The 12,288-nt window shown below is 50.2% G+C and overlaps 2 protein-coding genes and 1 long non-coding RNA gene across 5 annotated transcripts; 1 reads left to right on the top strand and 2 right to left on the bottom strand.

Moving 5' to 3' along the window:
* Positions 1 to 1,199: 1,199 nt before the first annotated feature.
* On the bottom strand, positions 1,200 to 4,115 carry HOXA1 (homeobox A1). 2 transcript variants are annotated; one of them, XM_006066063.3, is made up of 3 exons: positions 3,516 to 4,115; positions 3,218 to 3,312; positions 2,592 to 2,727 (listed from the first exon to the last, which is right to left on the bottom strand). In XM_006066063.3, the coding sequence occupies exons 1-2, from the start codon at positions 3,861 to 3,863 to the stop codon at positions 3,253 to 3,255; spliced, it is 408 nt and encodes a 135-aa protein (XP_006066125.1). In that variant the 5' UTR covers positions 3,864 to 4,115; the 3' UTR covers positions 2,592 to 2,727; positions 3,218 to 3,252. The 2 variants fall into 2 exon arrangements, with proteins under 2 accessions (XP_006066124.1, XP_006066125.1); XM_006066062.4 differs by having other exon boundaries at positions 1,200 to 2,727; positions 3,218 to 4,115.
* On the top strand, positions 2,546 to 7,799 carry LOC102406736. 2 transcript variants are annotated; one of them, XR_006552846.1, is made up of 3 exons: positions 2,546 to 2,678; positions 4,115 to 4,338; positions 7,663 to 7,799. It is a non-coding gene; the product is annotated as an uncharacterized LOC102406736 (long non-coding RNA). The 2 variants fall into 2 exon arrangements; XR_328204.3 differs by having other exon boundaries at positions 2,652 to 2,749.
* On the bottom strand, positions 7,351 to 11,247 carry HOXA2 (homeobox A2). The gene is made up of 2 exons (XM_006066064.4): positions 9,985 to 11,247; positions 7,351 to 9,349 (listed from the first exon to the last, which is right to left on the bottom strand). Exons 1-2 carry the CDS (start codon positions 10,361 to 10,363, stop codon positions 8,610 to 8,612), a joined length of 1,119 nt encoding a protein of 372 aa, XP_006066126.1. The 5' UTR covers positions 10,364 to 11,247; the 3' UTR covers positions 7,351 to 8,609.
* Positions 11,248 to 12,288: the final 1,041 nt, after the last annotated feature.

Genomic DNA, 12,288 nt, shown 5'->3' with positions numbered 1-12,288 from the left:
AGGCCTGCAAATTATAAGCTTTTGTAGGAGTTCTCCCCTCCCACCCTGAACCCCAACCCATCCTTTGTAAAACACCCTTCGGAAAGGAAGGAAGTCATATGTCTGTATTTGTTTGTGATGCTGTAAAATTTCTGCTCTGCTCTTCGGGCTAAATTACAGCCTCCAAAACTGTGTGAAAGTAAAGGGAACGTGGTAACAGGTCTGGGAGCAGGGTCACTTAGAACTCTTTGCTGGCTTCCTCTATTTGAGAGCAGCAGATACAAGTGTTGGTCAGAAGCAACTTGAATATTGATCAACTTCAGGGCAGCTTCCACAAATTCACCTGGAAGAACCTGTTGAACCTAGAGAAAAAAATTTTTTTTTCTGGGTTATATGGCATGAAATTAGAGCAGTAGACCCTTTAAAGGCTGTGAAATCAAAGCTGAATCTGATGGGAATGAGATGTGTAACCCAGAAGGAATTGGGAGCTGGGGTTTAAAAAGTGACAGGAAGGAGTGGATATTGACAGGAGGAACTGGAAGAGGGATGGGGGTTTTGCTCAGTACAGACCACACTGAGTTTAAACAGTGGAATATTTTGGCACACTGACAACCCAAAAAGAAGGAAGAGGGGTGGGGTGGGGACCTCATCCACAAACAGCTTTATACTGGAGCTAATTAAATGTGAATCTCTTGGTTCACTGATGTGAGGAAAGACTGACTGAAGAGTTTCAGCTTTTGAAGGAGATTCTGTTTATATATATGTCAACATTGAGTTGGAGGTGAAAAGGTTAGCACTTGACCCAGGAAGTATCCATGTTTGTTTCAAAAATAGATCTGCTTCATAAATTTCTTCACCATTCATTTTTTTTTCCATGATGAACTTTGATTATAATATAGCAACTGCTGGAAGTATCCATGTTTGTTTCAAAAATAGATCTGCTTCATAAATTTCTTCACCATTTTTTTTTCCATGATGAACTTTGATTATAATACAGCAACTGCTGCTCTTTTAGAGAAAACCAACCTATTCCATAGACAGTGTTAGGTGCAATTACACTCATAGGGGAAGCTTCAGCTACATGATGAAAAGCTTTTACTTTTTTTTCCTCAAGAAAAGGCCCACCTCTTTGAAAATACACACCACGCTTCTCCCCTTCCCCACATGAAATGAGCCAACTTTGGAGAAACCAGCAAATTGTAGCCATGCTGAAGCATATCTGAAACTTGAATATATTTATTACAGACATCTTAAGACCCGTAAACTCTGCTCTGGATCACACCACCCCGGGATCCCAGAGCTGCTCATGATTGTACAGGAAATGGGAAATATCACAAAAGAATAACTGATAGAACTCAGTGTGGTACTTCAGGAACACCAAAACATTGTGCGACATGCAAAAGACTATTCACGAATCACACAAAATACACATTCATTGTGCCATCCATCACATTAACAATTGAGCTGAAAATACATCATATCCAGCTAAGATAACTGTGGAAGGAAGCAGCTGGTTTGAATAATACTTTTAGGTCCCAGATAATCCAGCACAAATTTTAAATAGAGTGTGGCCAGAGAAACAAGAAAGGGGTGGGGATGGGGAGAGATTTAGCCCAGGAAGCAAGGTTTCTGACCCTTGTATTTTGCAGGCCTTCTTAACTCACTGAAAGAAACTAAGACTACCCTCTGAGGCATCTGATTGATTTTAAGTGAGAACTTTTATTCTTTAACCTATAATCACATACAAAGTTGTACCAGCTTTGAGAGTTTGCCCACCCTGTTTTAATCTAAACATTAATCTAAACATTTCTAGAAAATCTGTATAAAGATAAATCTTTCAGGACAAAGTATTTACAACCAGCAAACTCACACACATGGAATTAAATTAAATTAAGGGATGAATTAATTGTGTAAACACGCTCATAGAGAATCTCTTCTTCATGAGCTCTTGGACTCTCCTCTCTCTCCAGCCTACTTTCAGGGCAAAGTAGGAGAGAACTGTAAATATACAGATAGATAAAAGATGAGAGGCCTCCCTCTGATATATTTCTGCTGGCAAAGGAGACTATTTTCCAAAGGGCATCTGAAAGGAGCAGTAGGTTCAGTCGAAATCTCCTTAAAGTAGGGGTGTTAGGGGCCATCAGAAAATTAATGCTGGCACTCAAGCTGCATTAGGGAGCTAACACCCTTTTCCCCCTCCCCCCAACCCCCATCAAGTCTCTCATCTAGAATTCTCTGGAAACACATTATCCCCAGCCAGGAGTTCCCCAGATAGGATCAGAAAGGAAGAGAGAGATTGTAAATGGAAAGGAAGATAAGCTAAGAATGTGCTTTGGGTAAGAAGTCCCAGCCTGAGGAGTAGCCCTGGCTGCTGAGTGGGGCTGGGGCAGCCTCAGTGGGAGGTAGGTAGAGTGTCTGAGGTAGAAGAACCCGGGGAAGGAACACAGGGCGAGGAGCTGGACTTCTCTGAGGATTCCTCAGCCTTCTCCTCACTTCCCGTCGGAGTGGCTGGAGAGATGGGCAAGAGACCCTCCTTCTCTCGCTTCTTCTGCTTCATTCGGCGGTTCTGGAACCAGATCTTCACCTGGGTCTCATTGAGCTGCAGGGAGGCGGCAATTTCCACCCTTCGGGCGCGTGTCAAGTACTTGTTAAAGTGAAACTCCTTCTCCAGCTCCGTCAGCTGCTTAGTGGTGAAGTTGGTGCGTACCGCATTGGGCTGACCCACGTAGCCATACTCTCCAATTTTCCCTGGGGGCAATGAGAGGAAAAGGTAAAAATGTTTATAATCATATCAGATTCCCTACATGCTTCAGAGCAACCTTCAGGTAAAGGGGGGAATCAAGACTTTCTCAACCTAATCCGGGCTTGGGAGGGTGAGTGATGAGGTGTAAAGTGTTGATCTGAAGTCAACCATTAGCATGGTCAGACCGTGATTAATGGAGCCTGGAGATATTAACAGAATGCCCTCCACACACACACACACACACACACACACACACACAACCTACCCACTTCCTACTTCCTAAACCTCTAAAATTCAGCCCCTTTGGAAACACAACAGTCCCAGATGCTCCTCTGCCCCCAAAGCACCTGGACAATCTCTCCACACCCTATAACAGAAGTGGGAGGCCAGAACTTTTCTTAAGAAAAAAAAAAAATGATTAATTTTCCTTGGAAACTAAGCATACCAGCTCCTTCCAGAATCATAAAGGAGCATTCATGGAATGGCAAGACTGACCTGTTTTGGGAGGATTTCTTTTGACTTTCATCCAGTCAAAGGTCTGTGCTGGAGAAGAGGTCTCTGACGCAGGGGAGCGACAGGCTTCTTGGTGGCTGGCGTGGAGAGGGGACAAGGAGTTATTATACGTGGCCAGGGCCAGGCTCTGGTGCTCTTGTCCATATGAGTGGTGAATGTACTGAGGCGAGCCCACCGCGCCCCCGGCATAACCCTGGTGGTGGTGGTGATGCTGGACCATGGGAGATGAGAGGTTTCCAGAGTAAACAGCGGGAGCGCACGAGGGGTACCCACCACTTACTTCTGCTTCCTGATTTAACGCGTAGGGGCTGTAAGGCGCGCCGAAGTTCTGCGCGCCGTAGCTTGGACCACAACTCGAGTGGGAGTAGGACACTCCCAGGTTCCCAGAAGTCTGATAGGTGGTCGGCTGGGGGTGGTGATGGTGGTGGTGGTGGTGGGGCGGGCTGATCTGCACCCCCCTGCCCACTAGGAAGCGGTCGTCGCTGCCACAGCTGTTAGCACTGACCGCGCACGACTGGAAAGTTGTAATTCCGTGGTCGGAGGGGTAGGCTCGCGCTGAGCAGGTCCCCGAGTCGCCACCGCTGAGGATGGGGTATTCCAGGAAGGAGCTCATTCTTGCATTGTCCATCTGTCACTGAGTGACCGGGTCCTGCGAAGTCCTGGGTGACCGTGCCAACTTTCTCACTTCCTCCATGGGGCCCGAGAAGAAAAATGATATGAATGTACAGTGCGCAAGAGGGGGGGGCGGGAGGGCGGAGGGCGCTACGGGAGGGGCACGTGATTCTATCAGCCAATGGCGGAGCCTCCTGAGAAAGTTTGTTGGCTCCTGCAGTGATGGATCACCGTTTCAGTGGCATTTAAATCCCCGGCGCTCCTCAGTCTAGGTGACGCGCAGTCGCCCCCCCAGGCAGCCTGGGCGGCAGCAGCAGCTGCAGCGGCCGCAGGGGCAGAAGCGGAGCGCTAAGGCGAAGGGGAGCAGAGGCTGCTTTCTGCGCGCGCCGACTCCGATCGCCCTCCCCACCTCCCCGGGAGGCGGGGGCTGGAAGGCATCCCCCGTCACCGCCCCCCTCTCCACCGCGCCCAGAAAGATGAATTGGCAAAAGGTGAGAAGCACGAAGGGCTCCGCGATCTCTCGGGCTGGGAATCAGTGGGGAGGAGGAGCTCGCTGGGCCGCCACTAGCACACTGGCCGAGCCCGGAAAGCCAGGAACTGAAAGGGTCGCTTTCCGGGCTCTTTCCCTTCCGTCCCTTCTATGGTGCCTTGAGAAGGGCCGAGAACGGTGGCATAGGACATGGTTAGGCCACCAGGTCTCTAAAGTCGGGATGGAGAGGGAAGTACGCAGAGGGCTGGTTCGGAGGAACCCGAGTGGGCGTGGAGGGAATGAGGGCAAGAAAGAAAACTTCCCTTCCTCAAGGAGAGTCCTGAAGCCTCCTTTCCTCCCGCCCCCCCTTTCCCCCCGCCCACACCTCCCCATCCTTTGGCTATTAGTGTGGCAACCGGGAGCTTCTGTAATTCGACGCCCGGGAGAGGGGGTGAGCCTTGGGAGCTAGGCTTGCTGGCCAAGGCTGGGGGTGGCCCGGCTCTTCGCCCTCCCTCTCTCCTCGCTCTCCGCCCCTTTCTCCTCCCCACTTAGCTTTGCTCCGGGAGCCCTACGGGGAGCAACTCCGCCGCTGGATTTTGAGGGGTAGGAGGAGGGGGAAGAGAGATGACGATAGCGGACGTGGCCAGCGTGGGGGCCGGGCCCTGCGCTGCAGGCCATCTGCCGGCTCCCTACGAACCAGGAGCCTGCAGGCTCCCACCCGGGCCTCAAAGGGTGAGACCACAGCTCTGGCGAAGTACGATGAACTCCTCTTCCCCACCCCCGCAAAGTTTCTTGTTTTCTGGAGGGGGACGTTAGAAGTGGTAGAGCTTCTTTTATCTACACCCCCCCCATTCAAGTGGGGGTGGGAGCTGGCAGGTGGGAGGGGCGGGGGACAGATGGCTGATGGTGGACGGGACATTCTCTTCTTCCTCAGCAACACCTCCTCCCTTTTGTAACTGACTGTGTAGTTCCTTGTGTAAACCTGCAAGTCTACCCCTAGAGAGACACGTGCAAATCTGAGCGTCATCCCAGGACAGCGTTCCTGTTCTCCACCACCTTCCTCTTACCCCGATGCCCACGGGGTCGTTAATTGCTCTTTACTATTAGGCCTCGTGTCAGCCTTTGGCTTATAGAGAGAAAAGGCCGAAAAGAGGCGAAGAATTGATGCATTCTTAGGTAAAAGAAGTCCAGACATCATACAAGAATTTTGCAGCCAATGCTATACAAATATTACTCTGACCATGTTCACCACATGGGGATCCAACGGATCAAATTTATCTGATCGTGTGTGGCTTTGGGGTTCCCACTCCCCTCCAGCTTTCCCTCCCCGGTTAAAAGAAGGAAATTTTGCTTGAGGCAGGCACATTTCAGAGGCGTTAGCCTTTCAGGTTTCTGTGTTCTGTTCTCCACCTATACAAGTTCCCTCCTAATCTGTCTCTTCAAGAGGGAAAACGGACAGACATTTGACTGTGGATTCCTTCAGAAGCAAAGGCGCATTTTTTCCTAAACATTTCCTTTTGAAAGGTATTTTCCTGTGACCTGTGACCTATCCCCAATCATAGTTAAGAGGGTGGCCCGAAAAGGTCACTCCTGCCCCCCCCCCATTTCAGCACCTGGAGAACCTCATCCTGGAGAAGGGAAAAGGCAAGGAGGCCCTCCTGGAGGTGGCTTCCTTGGGAGTGCCAGGCGTCCAGCCAGGGGGGAGAGAAGGGGCTCTTGGGGGGAAGGAGACAGGACATTAGGGGGTCCAGGCTGGCTTTGCGGACGACCTGCTCTTCCAGCCAAAGCTCGTCGGTAGGTTCTGGCCCTTGCCTCACTCCTGTCCCTTTGTTGGCTTCCTCGGCCCGGGTCTGCACGACCCCCTCCGCCGCAGGGCTCACACCACAAAGTAACCCCAGTCTGCAACCTCTCTCCTTCCTCTGCTAGTTCTGGGCCTCTGAGCTCCTCTCTCTCCACCTCTCTTCCTCCCTCCGGGCTTCTTTTCCCGGCCTTCGTGGGTGGAATGTTTTTCTTGGGATCACACATAAGCTTTCGCTCGCACACAAGCCCGCGGCACAGCGGCGGGCTACCGACCCGCCTCCGCGCACCGCTCCGGGCAGGCAGGCTCCCGCGGCTGAGCCGACTCCGCCCAAGCTGGTCGCCCAGAGCGCCGCTCTCCCCGTGCGGCTCACAAAGGCAGCCTCCTCTGGCCTCGAGCCCGGGGGCTTCCGTAGCGCGGTTCCTTCCCCACCCCAACGAAATCCCAGGGCTCATTCCGCCAGGTAGGAGACCCGAGGTCCGTGGGGCAAGTAGGCCAGCACCCCACGACTCGAGCCAAAATCTCTTAAACCGCCCGTGAAGACTGGATGAAAGGCGAGCCCGGTCCCTTGCAAGCCGCCTGTTGGGCTCAAAGCGCCTTTCATGGCTGTACTAGAAAGGGAAGGAGGAAGAGACAAAACGCCGCCGAGGCCCGGAGCTGTTCATGGCATCCGCAGCTCAGCCAAGCTGCTGTTGTTTTAAAAGAGCAATAAAAATGAATTATGACTAAACGCCTTCTAACTTAATGCTTTCGGACGGGGATCCCCGGCAAATACGTAAGAGGATTTTTATTTGTGCATGTGTTCCTGCAATTGATCTCTTTGATGACATTCTCATTCATAGAAAGCGTTTGATTTATGAGTGGAGGATGAATCGCAAACAGCAGCGGCTTAGCCCTGGCCACGGCCCGGCCGCCTGCTCCGCTCCGCTCCGCGCCGAGGGCAGGAGACCTACCCGGGTCCTCACTCGCCTCCGCCGCTGCCAGGATTTAGGGGGCAAAAGGTGGGGGAGGTAGGCAGTAAATCCGTGGAGAAAGATCGCGATTTCCTCATAACTTCCAATCCTTTGCTGTTAAGAGCCGGGTTCTTAAATCAACCCACCCCCCACACATGTTGCTTACACTCTGCGTTTTCTCACGGTAAGTAGCCATCAGAACAGAGTTCAGTAAGGGAAAAATAAACATGGGGAGACATAAGAAGGGAGAAAAAAAAAAAAAAAACAGGACAACCCAGCAACATCCCTAGATCACATTTTATTGATATTTCATTTAAAGTGCTTTTTCTCTTTCTCTAGAAACTGGGTTAATCTATAACCTGGGGTGTAGAAACACTCCACTTTAAATCTCATCTTGCTAACTTGACTTCAAAGCTTTAATGATCCATTATTTGCCATGTAAACAGATTTAAGAATGAAATATTGATTTTTCTGACCCTGGGGAAAAAAAAGAATCCTAGAATGACTGAACCAGAGGATTGGAAAGAAGCCTTTCTGAAGTGCATTTTCCAGCTAGTAACCATTGTTTTGTTTTATTTTTGTTTTTCTGTTTTAGACCTGTTTGCCTGGACCCATCAACAGCTGGGAGACTAATCAACCACACTGAAAATGTTTTGGAATTTGTGGGGGAGGGGGTTGGGATGTAGATATTTGAAACAAACATGTATAAATAAATGAATTGTTGATAACTTAGTTATTGACCTGGAGACTGGTAGCTTGTTAAAGAAACTCCATGTTCCTCCTTCCTGGAGTTGGAGGTTTCTGTAGGCACTTTATTTCTCCACTTTCAAAAGCTTGGGCTTGGCCCAACTCAGGCTGCCCAATCCTGTTTCTATTGCCTATTTAAATCTATGGCTTGAACCTCTACGTTGAAAACCTAATCCATTCCCTTAAAAAAAAACAAAAAGCAAAACACACTTCTCAGAAGCCCTAACCCTTTTCTGGCTTTCCTTATTGTTGCTGTTTCTGTCTGTTGAAGACTTTGAACATGCCCATTCAATAAATATATTAAAATTGGAAAAGAAAGTGGATTGTGAGCAGAATTTTATTTACCAAGTTAGACTAAAAGAGGAAAAAGAAACTGTTATGAGCCTTGAGAAAGGGGGGGGGGGAATAAGAAAGCTACTTATAGCAAAGGAGAATTTATTCTACCAAAAATACGCATGACAATGCACCCTAACGTAATACAAAAATAAAAAGAAAGTGAAGATACAATTATATGATCACTTTCTTGCAGGCCTCATATATTGCTTTCAGGAAATCACATAGAGGGTTGTTGGATTAGATTTAAAACAACTAAAACTCCAAAATAGTCTGGAGAAAAGATGATTCTGAAACTGGATCAAGGGAATCACTCAACAGAAAAATCTTCCAACATTTAAAAGAGGGAGAGGGTAAGTCAAGAAGAAAATAAAATAAAAATTAAAATAAAGGAAGGCAAAACCACCTGGTAAAAGGGGTCTTTTTTTTTTTTTTGTGATGCTTTGTTTTGCTTTAATGTTTTTAGTAATTCAGATGCTGCAAGTCAATTGTGGTGAGTGTGTCTGTAAAAAAGTCAAAGCTGTCAGCTGAAATATCTACTGGACTGTCGAGGGAACCCGGCAAACTGGGCGAGACTGCATCTGAAAGCTGCAGGCAGGAATCTGTGGAAAAAACATTAAAGTCCTGCAAAGAGGGGACCTCGAGGGCCTCGGGACTGTCATTGTTTAGGCCAGAGCCACAGTTCTGGCCCATTGTTGACAAGCAGTTAGGAACAGTGGGTGACTGGTGCTGAAAATGTTTCAGATTTTTCTCATTGCTGGTTAAAGGCGAAACTGGGAAACTTTGGGAGTCGCCATTGTGTCCATTGGAAGCCTGCTGCTGAGAGAGGGCATTTTGCTGAAAAGTGTAACCTTCCCTCTCCAGAAGGGCCCCGGAGACGCTGAGGGCTTGCTCAAAGAGCGACTTCTCTTCCTCGTCCTCGTCCACTTTTTCAGAGTCTTCGAGGCTTTTAAATTTTCCTTCGCTGTTTTGGTTCTCCTTGCACTGGGTCTGCCTCTTGTGCTTCATCCTCCGGTTCTGAAACCACACTTTCACTTGTCTCTCAGTCAAGTCCAGCAGCGCTGCAATTTCCACCCTTCGGGGTCTGCAAAGGTACTTGTTGAAATGAAATTCTTTTTCCAGCTCTAAAAGCTGCGTGTTGGTGTAAGCAGTTCTCAGGCGCCGAGAGCCCCCGCCGCTGCCATCGGCGATTTCCAGGGATTCTGAGGAAAGGGAAACCAACAAGAGACACACGCACAGTTGGAGGTGGAGGGGTCCGAGCGGGGTTATTCCACTGGAGAATAAATATAGCAGAAAAGATCAACTGCAACAAAATGGCCGCCCCTGGATGCAGTAAAGCTATTGTGCTGCCCTTCCTGGGAGCCTAGCCTGGGGAGACCCCATCTCTTCCACCTCCATCAGATTCCTGCCTGTAGCTCCCCCCAACCTCTCCATCCGGGAGCAAACTTTATATTAGCCACACCACAATTTATAATTAATGCATCAGCTGCTTAGCTGAGCAAGAGCGATCTATCACTCTTCATTACTGTCAAAAAGCCAAACTCTAGGACAACTAGACAAGAGGAGGTCAGTTCCAACTCAAATAAATCATCCCACATTACACAAGTTAGGGAAAGTTCCCCCACCCCCTTCTTAAAAATATATATATGTCTCATTGTGGATCCCTTGTCTCCACATCAAACCCACTCCTGAGCCCACAGGGGAAGGGAAAGCAGCCAAGCATCTCTCCCTCTCCCCCTTCTCTCCCAGCCCACGCTCCCCTCCCCCATAACCGCTATCAGAGCAACCCAGAAGGGGAAGAGGGTCCCAGGACCTGGGGCCAAGTCTTTGGACTGACCTTTGTGGCTGAGGCAGGCAGGGCCGGTGGCGGCGGCGGCCGAGGCGGGCGGCAGCAAGGTTTTCTTGGCCGCCTTCTTCTCCTTCATCCAGGGGTACTCGGGCGGCTGCAGGGCGCCGGCGGGCACTGGGCTGCCGCGGCTGCCCGCGGGGCTCGGCTTGGGGCGGCCGCCAGCGCCGTGGCGAGGGTGACTGCCCGGGTTCAGGCTGGGAATGGTCTGCTCAAAAGGAGGAGGAATCAGTGTCGAGTGTGAAAGCGTCGAGGTCTTGATTGATGAACTTTGAAATGTATCAGCGACAGGGGGAAAAGATGTCAGGCACTCAGCGAGCGACGGCTGGCTATTGATAAAACCAATCTCTCGCTCAAATTCGTAATTCATGGCCTTCTCCTTGGAGCCCCCTCGGAGAAAAAGTTCCCTCTTCTGGAGGGGTTTGGGGGGGCAAGGCCCAGGAAAAAGGCGAGCGCAGAGGGGGAAAAAAATCTATCATAGAAGATCGCTGCTGGGGTGTTTTTTTTCTAATTCACTGATTACAGCCGTATGGGGACCGCGCTACTATTAAACTATTGAATTCATGGAGACAAGGTTGAAATTGGACCGAATTGGCTGTCACATGATTGCTTCTGCCCAATGACAATTTGGGCTTTAATCAAAAGAAGCCACTGTCTGTTTGATTGATCCAAAAAAGTCGGGAAGGAACGCCTCATTGGGGGCCAGAGAGGCTTTATTTACACTTTTTTCAGGGCAAAAATACATATATGTGGGTGTGGGTTGGGGATGCGTGGCAGTGCGTGAGGGCGAAGGTGCCTGCCTGCCTCCTGATCCACACGGAGGTGGTGTGTGCGCCTGGGAGTGTGTGTGAGTGTGCGAGTGCTGAGCCCCGCTGCAGGTCCCGCCGGCGGCCGCCCTCTGCCTCCCCCGCACACTCCGCGCATTGTTTGGGACTGTCGGGAAGACGCCTCGCACCTCACAAATCATTTAAGCACCTCAGTCTGACGCCTGCAGTCATTAACAAAGTAATCCATTAATCTTCAAAGTTTTGACACCCGAGGGCCACGCATCCCAGCCACACATGTTCTGCTAAGGCAAGAGGAAGAAGCAAAGGGAGAGGGGAGATGAGACTGAGTAAGGGGCGTCGGGGACAGAAAAAGAGAGAAGGATTATTTAGAGGGTTCCCCCCTTTTATTTCTCTTTTCCTCCTCCGCTTTTTCTAAAACCAGTTACTGGATCTCAGAACTGATCTGCCTCTGTTTTCCTTCCCGTCTTTCCCTCTTTTCTTCTTTTTTCCCTCTTCCGTCTTCCTCCTCCCTCTCCCCTCTGTACACCTCTCCTCCCCCCACTTCCCTCAGGCTCTCACCCCCCCTCCCAAAGCCCAGCTCGTAGTCCGCGCCCCCCGGACCCCGGACCCCGGCCCATTGTTAGCCGGCTTTTCCACGACAGCTTTGCATCTGGCTCCAGCGGGAAGCGGAAAACGGGAGGCGGCTCTCCTGGCTTCCCGACCCTCCTGCGCCATCAACTTTTCAGGAGTGGCTCGAGAAAGATAGAAGCATGTGCCAAGCGAGACAACAACCCCAGATCCATGTGCCCAAATCCCTGTAGCCAGGGCGGCGGCCAGCCAAAGAAATGCCGCCCCGAGCAGGCGCGTGCGGCTCCTGGCATTCTGGGTTTCATACCCGTAGGGCTCGGGTGCGGTAAGTATTTCTGATTTCGAGGAAGTCTGTTGGAAGTTAGCAGCACGGAGGGAGAAGGAGCTCGCTTGTTCTTTTTTTCTTTTTCTTCTCCTTCCCTTCTCATCCTTGTCGCTCTGATGGGGCTTGTTGATTCAGATGCAGTGAGTGCTCCTTGGCAGCCAGAATCGTCTCCTGAACTGTCCTGCTTCTTGGCCACCAGGAATGTTTGCACTCGGGGTCTGTTGGAAACAGCACCGCGGGTGAGAGAGGGCGACCCAAGGAGGAATTATAAAGGTTCTGTTTCTCTGTTCACTGTCTTTTTTTCCAACTCGGAGACTTGAGACCGAGCGCATCTTGGACTGTGCTGGAGGGTTCAAAAGATAACACCTTTAGATACCAAACAATAACTGCAAAAATCCACCAAGGCAGAAAAAGGGAAGGAGGCTGAGAGAGCTATCTGAAGGTATCTCTTTTCCCCCTCACCGAGGATGATGATTCGCTTTTGCTTCTTTGAAATGGACCGAGTGATCAGACTCCCCTGGCCGGCAGGCATCAGTGGCAGGAAAATAAATCATTCTGATGGCCAGGGAGGGAGATTGTTGGGGGAGAAAAATCTACGTAGAAAACAAGAAAGGC

This window comes from Bubalus bubalis, chromosome 8, assembly GCF_019923935.1.
Source record: "Bubalus bubalis isolate 160015118507 breed Murrah chromosome 8, NDDB_SH_1, whole genome shotgun sequence".
NCBI classification, from domain to species: domain Eukaryota; kingdom Metazoa; phylum Chordata; class Mammalia; order Artiodactyla; family Bovidae; genus Bubalus; species Bubalus bubalis.
This window is presented reverse-complemented; position numbering and strand designations above follow the sequence as displayed.

Coding starts and splice junctions, on each gene's coding strand:
- HOXA1 (XM_006066062.4), bottom strand. CDS start 3,863: ATGGACAATGCAAGAATGAGCTCCTTCCTGGAATACCCCATCCTCAGC. Junction 2,728..3,217: donor AAGAAATCCTCCCAAAACAG/GTCAGTCTTGCC, acceptor CATTGCCCCCAG/GGAAAATTGGAGAGTATGGC.
- HOXA2 (XM_006066064.4), bottom strand. CDS start 10,363: ATGAATTACGAATTTGAGCGAGAGATTGGTTTTATCAATAGCCAGCCG. Junction 9,350..9,984: donor TGCCTGCCTCAGCCACAAAG/GTCAGTCCAAAG, acceptor CCCTTTCCTCAG/AATCCCTGGAAATCGCCGAT.